Source organism: Ammospiza caudacuta, chromosome 23 (genome assembly GCF_027887145.1).
Source record: "Ammospiza caudacuta isolate bAmmCau1 chromosome 23, bAmmCau1.pri, whole genome shotgun sequence".
Taxonomy (NCBI): Eukaryota; Metazoa; Chordata; class Aves; order Passeriformes; family Passerellidae; genus Ammospiza; species Ammospiza caudacuta.
The window spans coordinates 2,242,409-2,255,059 of record NC_080615.1 but is presented as its reverse complement, the minus strand read 5'-3'; the positions used below and the strand labels follow the sequence as shown (position 1 = coordinate 2,255,059).

At 48.2% G+C, this 12,651-nt stretch overlaps 1 protein-coding gene across 2 annotated transcripts in view; it reads left to right on the top strand.

Moving 5' to 3' along the window:
- The window catches only part of FLI1 (Fli-1 proto-oncogene, ETS transcription factor), a 92,574-nt gene that overhangs the window by 62,598 nt on the left and 17,325 nt on the right, over positions 1-12,651 (top strand). For both annotated transcript variants that reach the window (XM_058819023.1, XM_058819024.1), the window contains 2 exons: positions 1,720-1,923; positions 8,532-8,597. In XM_058819023.1, coding sequence (XP_058675006.1) covers positions 1,720-1,923; positions 8,532-8,597 — 270 coding nt within the window. The remainder of the gene's footprint in view (positions 1-1,719; positions 1,924-8,531; positions 8,598-12,651) is intronic.

The window sequence follows — 12,651 nt, the reverse complement described above, 5'->3', positions numbered from 1 at the left end:
GGTCTCAGCTCCCTGCTTGGTGCTGTTATTGCAGGGCTCAGGTGCCCAGGAATGCCAGGTGTGGGCACCTCCTGACCTTTTGTGCCCAGGGCTGCCCTCAGTCTGGGCACCCAGTGTCCATCCCTGGGCTGAGGCGTTGCTTCACACCCCTAAATCCAGGCACAGGCATTTCTTGTTCTGCCCAGAGCACCCCCAGAGCCCTGGGCATGCTCCTGATCCATGTTCTCAGCTCCCTGGGATCTGAGTGTCTGAGGTCTGTCTCAGAGCTGGGCCAGCTGTTCATGACACATCAGACATCTCCAGAGCCTGAGCTCCTCTGCAATGCTGAGCAGCTGCAGCACAACATGAATGTGCAGCTCCAGCTTGGAAAGCAGATCCGTGGGGAGCAGCAGCACAGGAAACATCTGAGAATGCTGATATGCTCTGCAAAGGCTGTCAAGCTCTGTGGCACCAGCTCTTGCTGGGCCCTCTGATCTAATGCCCTTTGCAGAATTCAAAGGCTCGTTGCTGTTTTGAACCACTCATCTCCACGGGGCTGAGCTCCAGCCGGGCTGGAGCAGCTCCTACGTCAGCAGCAGCAATAACCATCCCACAGCTGGAGCTCTGCTGGGACAGACAGACAGACAGACAAACTGCAGCAGCCTTGCACAGCTGGCTGCTTACAGGGACAGAGGAGCCAGGACTGCTCCTGCCCGGGGTGAACGACTCCCACTCACACCCAGGGCAAGCTGCTCTGCTCTAGCCACACTATTTTATTTTATTTTATTTTATTTTATTTTATTTTATTTTATTTTATATTTTATTTTATTTTATTTTATTTTATTTTTTATTTTATTTTATTTTATTTTATTTTATTTTATTTTATTGTATTTTATTGTGTTTTATTGTATTTTATTGTATTTTATTATTTTAGTTTATTTTGGTTTTATTTCATTTTTTATTTTTAAAATTTAATTTAATTTAATTTTATTTTAGGGTTTATTTTATTATATTATATTTTAGTTTAGTTTAGTTTTTGGTTTTTTATTTTATTTTGGGGTTTATTTTTTTATTATTTGATTTTATTTTGGTTTTATTTAATTTTTCATTTTAAATTTAATCTAATTTAATTTAATTTTGGGTTTTATTTTATTATTTAATATTTAATTTATTTTATTGTATTTTATTTCGGGGGCATTATTTCTTATATTAATTATTTATTATTTATTATTTGATTTTATTTTGGTTTTTATTTTATTTTAAATTTTTTTAAAACTTTTTTTTTTTTTATTTTCCTTTCTGAGTCCCTTTGCTGACCATGACAACCCCATGCTCAGGGTTTCTCGTGCCAGCTGTGGGCTCCCTAATGCCCCTGGTGGGACTCACACAGCCCTGATGTCCCTGCCCAGCCTTGCAGAGCCACACTGGGACAGGAGCTCCCTCTCAAAGGGCTCAGCGTCCTTCAGGAAGCTTTTTTCCAGAGAAAACTCAAATGTCACCAGGGCTGTTCCAAGCAGAGAAAACTCAAATGTCACCAGGGCTGTTCCAAGCAGAGGAGGGAGCTTTGGGCAGCAGTGACCAGGCCAGGCTGTCCATGCTGAGCCCTGCTCCTGCCTGTTCATCCCGGCAAAGGGGTCAGTAAATTCAATATCTCTGCCTGTGACACGGTGTCTGGTGCTGTGGCAGGGCTGCAGGCACTCTGAGGTGTGTGTGTGCCCATCCTGTGCTCTCCCCTGGCAGATCCCACCCTCTGGACCCAGGAGCACGTGCGCCAGTGGCTGGAGTGGGCAATCAAGGAGTACGGCTTGATGGAGATCGACACCACCATCTTCCAGAACATGGATGGCAAGGAGCTCTGCAAAATGAACAAGGACGACTTCCTGCGCACCACCTCCCCCTACAACACAGAAGTTCTGCTGTCTCACCTCAGTTACCTCAGGGAAAGTGAGTATTGCCCTGCCCACCCCAGCCCCTGCCCTGGGTGAACTCCCAGGGCTCCTCCTCCCTCCCAGGGAAATGAGCAGAGAAAGGCAAGCAGAGAGAACAAGCAGGGAAACATGGAGTAAAAGGAGTAAAATGGACTTGGAAAGTTCAGATGAACCCAGATGGAGCTACTGGTGCTATCAGGGTGGTGAAGAACTGAGCAGGGCTCTGGAGGAGATTAGATAAGTCTCACAGATAACAACATCTGTGGCTATGTGATAAAAATATACAATTTGCCATGGAGATTAAGCCTGACATTAACTGATTTGTCTCAGGCAAACAATTCCATAGCTCTGCAGTCAGAGGGCTGTGCCCTCCCCATGAACAGGACCCACAACTGGCCAGGCTGGGGCTTTCCTGTGCTCCTGCAGGCCCAGGTTTGTTGGAGAGAGTTCAAAACCCAAGAGTGATTCCCCATATGTGAATGTGCTGGCACAGATGTTGTGCAAATGACCCAGGACTGTGAGAAAAAGGTTATGGAAGCTCTTTATTGCTCCTTTCTGCCCCACACTGAGCATGGGATGGATCCAATCCCCCTTTTTGCTCTATTAAGCCCCAAACCCAGGAGCTGTGAGCAATCTGGAAAAGTGTTATCCCAGCACCCAAACAAGAATGATCACCTTAGGGATGGCACATGCACCTGATGCTGGTAGTCTTAGATTTCAGCTTTCCCAAGACTTCTGTGCAATCATGATCACACCCACAGCTTCCAAATGTCTCCTCTTCACCTGTAAATGGAGCTAAAAGCATTTCCCTTCCCCACAAAAGTGTACTGAGGGTAATCATGCTCTGATGAGGCAGAGAACTGGAGCTGAGCCCCACATGCTCTGCTGTTTTTCCCAGTGAAACAGCTTTTCTAGGACTATCATTATTTAAGCACTCAAAAATCAGGAGAAGGTGCCCTAAATCAAGGTGGAAGGGCGGGGAGAGAAAGGCAAAAGTGTATTTTCTCCACTAGAAAATCCAATTGTGATGAAAAGGCAGCTGAAGATGTCTCCTCTAGCCAGTGAAGCAGATACAGAATTTAGGGTGTTTCTTCAAAGTTGATCTCTCCCTGCCCAAAATCAGTGGGAGTTTCACAGATTCCAGTGGCACAACAGTTAGATCACAGATGGGTGCCTCTGGAAGCCCCACCTTTATTTTTCTTGAGAAGTTGAGCCAAGGAAATGATTCACAACAAAAAAACCAAACTGTTGGATTTGAACAGTTGTGACTGGACAATAAAATAATTTCCCATCCAAAATCACGGGCAAATTTCATTCTGTTTCATCAGAAAAGGGCTGCTAGTCCACAGGAAGCTTTCCAGGATTGCCTGTGGAATTGGACAGTTTCCTGGGAAATGGGAAGGCAGTTTTGTGCAGGCCAAACCTGCTGCTTGGGGTGGGGAAATCGGGCACTTTGGAACCGGAAACGCTTCTCAATTCCCACAAGATAAACACCCAAGTGAGACACTTGAGCTGTGTTATTGATAAGGTTTGAGAATTGTCAGAGAGAAGGAGTTGGATGGGTTCAAAGCACACGAGCAGGCTGGATTTGGAAAGCTTGGCAGAGTGGAATTCTCCAGGTGGCATCTCCAGGATCATCCCCAGTGTTTGTGTCTGTTGTTTGGGCTGACCAAAGGCAGCATCAGGGGAATTGCATGGTTGATCTCATGGCATGAGCCCCAAAGCCTGGGTTCAGTGACCACTTTTACCACCTGCTGTTGCTCATTAGCTCAGGAGCAGCTTCCCCAGGGCACATTCAGGACAGCAGTCCCTGGGTCACACCTTGCCTTTAAATACCTGACGTGAGGAGGTTTTGCTGTCTGTAAGGTGGCACAGCCATCCTGCCTTCTCCTTGGGACCCTCCATTGGGATTGTGAGGAATGATACTTGCTTCCAAAAGTTTAGAAGGTTTGTTAAAACCTTATAAAAACAATACAACAGAAGACTGAATAGAGGAAATATTACCATGCCAGGAGCAGAGGATTTTTCACCATGTGCTCATCCATACAATGGATGGTCCACCTTTTAACCCTTTAGCCCCTCCCAAAATCTTGTCCATCAACTCCTTCTTCACTGTCCAGTGGTGGAGATCACTTCCTGACACCTCGAGGAGATCCTCTCTTACACATTGGAGGTCAGCTGTTACCATATTAACAAGCCAACCCTCCCAAATGTCCCAAACCCAGACCACCCACTGGTAACAATGCAAGGGGGGTAAAACATAACCATACATCTATAAAACTTCTTTTAGCATATACTTAACATTTGCCTTTTAATTGTGACAGTCAGCCATGGCATTCCTCACCACCACAGGATGGTGTCTGTGGAGCAGGGGCTGCGCCTCACAGTGCTGCCTGTGCCCAGCACTGCAGCCCTGCTGCAATAATGATCATCAGAACATCCTGTCCTGCCAGGGCAGTGCCTGCAGTGATTTCTGTGCTTTTAAGCCACTGCAAAACCCGAGGAGCTTTGCTGGACTCAGGCAGACTGCTGTCTCCTGTTTCACAGGGAATTCAGTGCCAGTCCATGCCACTTTAGGAGGATGGATGTGTGTGTGCTGATCCCAGATGTGCTCCTCAGAGCAGCTCCTGCCTGCTGGAGCTGGGCAGAGCATTCCTGCTTCCCTGCAGCTGTTCCCAGCCCGAGGACAGGCTGCTCTGGGCAGTGCTGGGTGTCTCCTTCATGCAGAAACCCCTTCCAGAGAAGCTGATGGCTTTTCCAGACCAGCTTCCAGTGGATGTTCAGCGCTGAGCCTGGAGCTCAGTGCCATGGAGATTTGGGCTTTCATTTTCACAAGTTTTCCCCTTTTGGAAGGGTGTTTGTCCCACAGACATTCCCTGCTCAGGGTAGGGAACTGCTGATGGCCACCAGCACAGGAGGACTGGGGGCAGTGCAGCCCTACAGGCTGGATTGCCTCTGCCCAGGCTCTCTAAAGATTTTTGTGGTCTTGGGATGTTAAGCTAGATATGTGATGATTTATGAATCCTCAACTTTGGGGTTTGTTTTCCAAGAAACAAAGCTGATCTGAACTTTCTTAGCTGTTTGCTCACCCAACAAGGAGAGCCCCTGAAAATGAGCTTTCCCAGGAGGTTCTCAGCATTTTACACTCCTAATCAGGATGAAAACTTCCTTAAAGCTGCCTATGAAATACATTATTTTGGCACATCTGAGTCCAGACTGAAAAAATAAACCAGCAACATGTGCATGACCTCAACACAAGCTCAGTCTCAGTTTTAGCAGTGGAAGGTTCAAGGTGAGCTGTGCAATGCAGTCAGGAGTAACCCAAACTCATCCCACAGCACCTTTAGTCTCTGGCTTAGGCCTGGCTCAGAATGGTGCAGTTGTTTCCCGTTGCCACAAGCCATGGAAGCTGGCAGGAACTCCAGAGCCTCTGTGATCCTCAGATTTCAGAGTGCAGAGCCCAGTCCTGCAGCACTCTCCATCCTTTGGAGCTTCCCAGAACACCCCCAGTGACTCTTTCAGGGAACTCCCTGCCCACCCCCTCAAACAATCATCTTTCTTCGCATGTTCCTTTTAGTTCCCTCTCCAAAATCATCAAGCCATGCCTTGATTTGCCTTCCTTTTGCTCATCCCCACACACTTTGGGGCTCCAGACTGATCTTGCTGCAGCACATTCTGCCTGGTGAATTCTCTCCAGGCAGCTGTTGGGCAGGGGAAGGGAGTTTTGGATGCATCCATGCTGTTTTTGGGATGAAAATCAAAAGAAGCTGAGCTGCCACCTCCATCCTTTCCCTCCCTGGTGGTGGCACAAAGGGGAAGAGCCTGAAGGGGAAAGAATGAGGCTGTGGTGAGAAGTAGAAAACTGTTCAGTGGTTTTGAGCCATGTGTTAATGCCCAACAAAACCATCCTGCCAAGTGCAGCAGGACTTGGATTCCAGCAGGAGCCGTGCAGGGCCTGGGGAAGGTGAGGGTAAAAAAGACTTTCAAATTAATAAACCTGAGACTGTGGAACCAAGATATTCCTGCCCCTCTGAAGGACAAGCTGCCTTGTGAGAGGGAAGGGTTTATGGGAAAAAACTCTCCTGCTTTCCTGTCCTTCTCCATCTTTTTGTAATGAATGCAAGGGAAATCAAAGAAAGGGAAGGGTGGGGGGTGCCATAAAATAATGAGTTTAAACATGAATTATGGAAGAACAGCCCTCACTGCATTAACCATAGCAGAGAGCTGATCCATCCTTGGTGTCGCTCACCCAGCGAGGGGAATGGAACAAAAATGAAAATTCATCACCCAAAGCTCTGCCCCCGAAGGAGCGAGGGAGGAGCAGCCTGGCTTGTGTCTGTCTGTCTGTCTGCTTCCCTCTGTCCTGATCTGGGTCTCTGCCTTTCTCCCTTTCCCTCCTCCATTGAAACCCTTAATAGGAAACACATTTCCCTCTCTGTGGTGTTCCCACCAGAAACCTCAGACTGCCGGGCAAAGGTGAGAACTTTGAGCAATTAAACCGGGGGAGGCGCCGCTCCTTTCCAGTGGCTTGGGCTGCATTTTTTACCCTAAAGTAGCTGTAGGTTGATCCTGCTCGCTCAGTGCTATTCATCACCCCACCCCCACCGCCCCAGCCGCTCATTTGCAGCCCATTTAGTCATAGAAAACCACGTTTCTGAATTCCCCAGCACTTCCCTGTCTGGCAGGGGGAAGCTGGGCTGGGCGTTGCACTCAGGACTGCTTTAAATAACCTGAAAAGGAGAGAGTGGTGGACAGGAGTTTCCCCACAGATATTCAAGAAAGAAATGCCAAAGCCAGAAACCATCCGATGAAAACATGAGTTACGTGGACAGAGTTCTTTCAATTCCTCCAGCAGCCAATCTCTCTAAATATTCCAGCCAATCCCTTTGGCCATTGGCAGCTTTCAGAGCCAGGGTGCCCTTGGGATCCCTCTGAACTCTTTACCTCCTCGTTCACCATCCATCCTGCTCTCTGGAAGCATCCCCTGACGTGCAGCATGTGGTACCATCCCTCCTCCCCTCCCTGCGAGCAGCTTTGTTTCCTTCCCAGCACCTCCTGCCTGCGTGTCCTGCTGGCTTGTGCAGCCTCTGGCTTTGTTTGCCTTGGGGAGGACAGAAATGCACTGCAGCACAGGGCCAGCAGCACCCAGCACCTGCAAAGCTCTCAGATCTGCCAGGGACCTGCCCAAACCTCAGCTCTCACAGGAGAGACACTTGTGACGGTGGTTACAAGGGGTTTCAGGATGAAGAGAGAGGCGAGAATGTTGATTCCATGGTCAGAAGGCTTGATTTATTATTTTATGATATATATACTATATTATAACTATACTAAAAAGAATAGAAGTTCTCAGAAGCTAGCTAAGCTAAGAATAGAAAAGGAATGAATAACAAAGGTCTGTGTCTCTGCAGAGAGCAAGAGCAGCTCTGCCATGAGCGGTCAGTAAATCCAAACATCCACAGGAGACCAATCACAGATGCACCTGTTGCATTCCACAGCAGCAGATAACCATTGTTTACACTTCGTTGCTGAGGCCACAGCTTCTCAGAAGACAGAAAAATCCCAAGAAAGGATTTTTCACAAAAGATGTCTGTGGCAGACACTCTGAGAGCACTGAGGGGCAGCTGGGTCATTTGGGACCCTGTGCAGGGCTCAGCCCCAAATCCTGCTCAGCTGCTGAGAGGGTTCCTGCCCTGCTGAGGGGATGCTCAGGGGCAGGATCCCCTTCATGGGGGGATCTGCAGAGAGTAAAAGCACTCAGGGCAGCACTGGTGCTGCTCCAGCCACAGCCTCAGCACAAACAGGAGCCTGTGCCCTGTCAGGGCTGTCACTGCTCCAAGGGCTGCAGGAGGGTGAGCCCAGGGGTGATGTGAGCACACTTAAGCAGACAGCCATGAAATGGGCATTTCATGCTGGCTTCCCTGGGCTCCCAGGATCTCCTCCTCCATTTCCAGGAGAGTTTACAGGAGAACCAGAGGGAAATGCTTAGAAAGGAACATTTCCCCCACAGATTGTGCAGAACAGAGACCCTTCCAACAGGATCTTTCTGTGCTGTACTTGTGTGTCATGTGGGGCTGGAAAGGCCTCTCTGAAGCAAGGGAGCTGCTCCCAGATTCCCCAGAGCAGGGAGATGCTGGAATCCCAGTGAGAGCTGTGCAGCTGCTGGCCCCAAACCAAGCATGTGACACTCTAAAAATGGCCAAAAAGGTCCTGACAGCGCAATTTGTGTCTTTTCTCCTGCCTGTTCCTCAAACAGAAAATTTCTCTATCACAGCCAGAGAGAGAAAAGCTTCTTCCTTATCCTGTCACACAAACTGTGCCACAGGCACTTCTGGAGGCTGTGCTGGGATAGATCCTGTACCTCTACAACCTCACCCCTTAAGATCAGTTTTCAATGGGGGACATCAAGGCATTCAGTGACGGAGACAACTATCTTTATTTTTTGCAAATGAGGAAGCAGCAGCACATGTGCCCTGCAGCTACCAAGCTTTTAGATGAGTTTCACAGAAAGTGTGTGCCTAATTAACAGCAAAATTAGCTTTTTTTCATGCCATTAACAACATTTCCTACTTGCCCTGATGGCTCCCCGTGCCCAGACTGCTCTAACTCCCTTTCTTTGCCTTGCAGGTAGCTCACTGCTGGTCTACAACACTCCATCCCACACAGATTCCTCACGTCTTGCCACCAAAGAAGGTCAGTGTCTTGCTTATAAATGTCCTGGGTTTTATTGGGTTAAAACCAGACCTTGTAAATAATATCCTTGGCAAAAGATGTTCTGCTCCACTCTGCATTCACAGCATAGTAAAAAAGGAATAATTCTCACTGTGCAGCCCCACCCAGGCTGGAAATGCCATCTCTGCTTGCCCAGCCAGCACCGTGGCACCAAAGGTGTCACTGTCACACGGGTGTTTTGCTGAGCTGGTGAACTGCTGGCACATTTTCTGTTCCTGATGTGAACAGTCTGGAATCTCACACAGACAGCAAGGCCTGAGACTCTGTTTTCCTCTGAGTTCCTCTGAGCTCACAGTCAAAAGGATCAAATCTTCTCACAATGAATTTCACTACTGTAAAGGGCACTCAGGTATTCCAAACCCATCCATGGATCTGTAGCTCATTTCAACCAGCAAGGAAGACAAAATTTATCTCTTTGACACTTTCATTTTGGACTAGTTTGATTTTCTTTTTTGTTTCAAGTTTTCTTTTTTATCTAGTAGAAATTCTGACCACGTAGCTAAACTTAGAAACCCTGGAGTTTAAAAGTTAATAACCCTCTTGAGGCTCCTTCAGGCCTTGGAGATGTTTGTGGGTCCTTCAGTCAGGTGTTTTAGGTTTTTCTCTGCAGCTCCAGCCCTGCTCCTCGTTCTTATTTTTATTGACAAACTGGACTCTCAGTCAGGAAAAAGTTGTGAATATTGGTGTGATCACAGAATTCCAGAATGGTTGGAAGGGACCTTAAGGATCACCTGGTTCAGTCCATGGCCATGGGCAGGGACAGGATGAAACACATCCCTTACCTCCACAGAGAAGTTGAATTGATACAGTGAATATTTGGGTGAATTTATCACCCCCAAGTAGGGTGATAAAGAGCAAAAATCCATTCTGTCCTCTGTAACTCTTGGGTAGGGACAGGAGCCTGTAATGGGGTTTTCCTTTCCCGTTGTGCTGCTGCAGGAACATTGGGTTTGTTCACTGGGCTCTGTTCAGCTCCTCCTTGGAGAAGTTTCTGCCAGCCTGTCCCTGTGCCAGCTCCCTGAGTGTCACAAATGGCTCTCTGCTCTTCAGGAGAACGTGGCTGCATGGACGAGCCACAGGTTTGGATTAAAAGAACAGTGGGAAGGGCAGAAGGAGAGACAAAACCTCCTGCACTGAGGGGCTGCAGCAAACAGAGCCACATTTAACAGCTCTGGCTGCCTCCTTTCTGTGCTCTCAGAGCCCTCCTTTCCCCTGCATTTCACCCCCAACATCTGCTTTAGAGCTGGGCACGAGGTCAGGGCTGCTCCTCCAGCAGCTCCTTCTGTCCAGCAGGTAAATCCACTGCAGCTCCTGGCACTGTTCTGTCCTCTGAGGCAGCACCAGCTGGTAAAACAGGGGCAGAACAGGGACAGAGCCACTCAGGTGTGCTCTGACTGCTGCTTTGACATTAACAATAATCTATTTAAAGTTCATCCGAGCTGGGCTTGCACTGTGTAGTAGGGATATAGTGGGAATGAAGTAGGGACATGTGCTCCCTCACAATTTTCCCTTACACCCAAACCTCTGCTCATTCTGTCTCAGGCCAGGCAGTTGCTAAAAATAAAGCCAAGAAAAGTCTGGTTTTTTTTTTTTTTCTTCAAGAGAAAATCTCTGTGTTCAACTGCACTCCTCTGAATTTTTAAACACTTTGAGACTTGGGCTTTGAGTCACTCAGACTGAAAGAAACTTGAGGGGAAAGTGTCCCTCCCCCTGCATTTTTAGTGGCCTCCAGGGTGTCTCTGTAGTGCAGCTGACAGAGCTCTGGGCTCACTGCTGTCAGTGTGGAGCCCTCAGCTTCACATGGAACTTTCATCATGTGTCAATAAAGGACCAAGCACGCCCTGGAGAGAGGCAAATAAAAATTAAGAACTATGTAGAAATGTTGAAATCCCATCTATTCCTCCCCCATTTCTCCCTATAGGGCATAAATTCCATCATTCCTTCCACACTGGGTGTTGGTGCAGCACAAACTGCCCCACTCCAAGCCCCTGCAGCTGGCTGAGGTTACTGAGATAAGGAAAAGGGACAGGAGAGCAGGACAGGCTGGCAGATAAGGGACTGGGAGAGCAGAGTGAAGTGGCTCATCCAATAGCACAGCAGAGACTCATGATGCTCATAAAACTGGACTTGGAATTCCTCAGGCTGTTTTTTTTTTAGGAAACAGGATTTTCCTTGTTTCCTTTCTAATGGGCTCGCTTCAAGATGATATTCTCACTCCAAAAGATGATATTCTTTTGGAAAAGGAATTTAATGTGAAAAATTATTGTTTTTTGAAATGATTCTTTTAACTTCTCAAAAGATTAAACAGTTTTCTTCATTCCAGTGCATCTGGAATCTACCAATCCTGTAAATATTTCTCCCCTCTGTGTCTGTGAATAAAAACAGATGAGTTTTTCTAACCACCTTCCCTTGAGGATTCAAAAGCAGGTGATGGAATAGTACCAACCATGCCAAAGATAGGAAACAATACCATTTTCTTCACTCCTCCTGTAGCTTTTCTACATAACTAGTGCAAATAAGCTGCTTGTGCAGATTGCAGGGAGAGACAGGAGCCCTTTGCATACATTGACACTGTGCTTTACACAACATGTTCCATCCACGGCTGGAAAAAAGAACCCACAGGTCAAAAAAAAAAAAAAGTGCAGCTGCAGCACAGACATCTGCAGATGTTCCAGATGCAGCCCAGGCTCTGCTCCCTCCCCCAGGACCATGTCCCAGGAGCTCAGGGAGCCTGGCCCTGTCCCAGGGCTGTCCCTGGGCTGCCTTTGGTGCCCTGGCTGCAGCTGCAGACCTGACTCCCTTTTTCCCTTCTGCTTGCTGCCCCCTCACTCCCTGCAGTGCCAGCTCTGCAAACAGGAGCTGCAGCTCTGCTTTGGGGCAGAACTCTGCAGCAGGAGTTTTGGGGATCTTTACAGCAGATCCTGAAGTCCCACAGTGGGGCCCAGGGCAGCTGAGTGTTCTCACAGCAGACAGGTAAATCCTTGTCCTGTTCCAAAGCTCCTGCTGCCTCACTGCTCCCTTCCCAGCCTCATAAACACTCCAAAGGATGGGACTGAGCGTCACTGGGACAAATTGTCTTCAGCTGCCTCAGAGGAGTAAATGGCTCTAATGAAAATCACCAGTGGTTTTTGGCTGGAGAACAATTTTCTGGGAAATGAAATGAGGCTGCTCTCATGGCTGAATGGAAAGAGCTGTGTCCCCCTCCCACTGCAGACATGGTCTGGGTCATTTTCTGGGGCTGTTTGGAGAAATGAGTGATCTGCTGTGGGTACTGGAGACAGGGACAGGAATCTGAGCCCACAGATCTGCCCCAGCCCGGGGAGACCTTAAACTGCTCTCCTGCAGAACAGTGTCATTTGAGCAGCTTTCCACAGGGAAATGGAAAGAATATTCACATACAACAACATTGGGAGGCCAAAGGGCCACGTCCCCAAAGGGCTCTGAGCTCTCTGGCCTTGCTCCAGCACAGTTTTAAAGTTTTTAGTGTGTCGGGGCCTGTGTAATTCCTGTGTTTAAGACTGGAGCAGAATGCTGTGCAGGAGCTGAGGCCAGGGCAGAGCTGGGGGCTCCCAGCGAGGCAGAGCCCTGGTGTGTGGATGTGTGAAGTTCCCTGTGGATGTGTGAAGTTCCCTGTGGCCATGCAGCCTGTGGGAATGCCTGGGCTGGGATGTGTGGCACTTTCTAATTCACAGAATTCAATTCACAGAATCACTGGATTGGAAGAGACCTTCAAGATCATCAAGTCCAACCCAGCCCCAACACCCCAACTGAACCCTGGCACCCAGTGCCACATCCAGGCTTTGTTAAACACACCCAGGGATGGGGACTCCACCACCTCCCTGGGCAGAACATTCCAGAACTTTATCACTCTTTCTGTAAAAAACTTTTCCTGCTATCCAACCTGTATTTCCCTTGGTGCAGCTCGAGGCTGCTGTGTGCTCTGGTTGTGTGAGTTACTGGAGAAAGAGCCCAGCCCCAGCTGAGCACAGGCACCTTTCAGGAGCTGTGAGAGTGA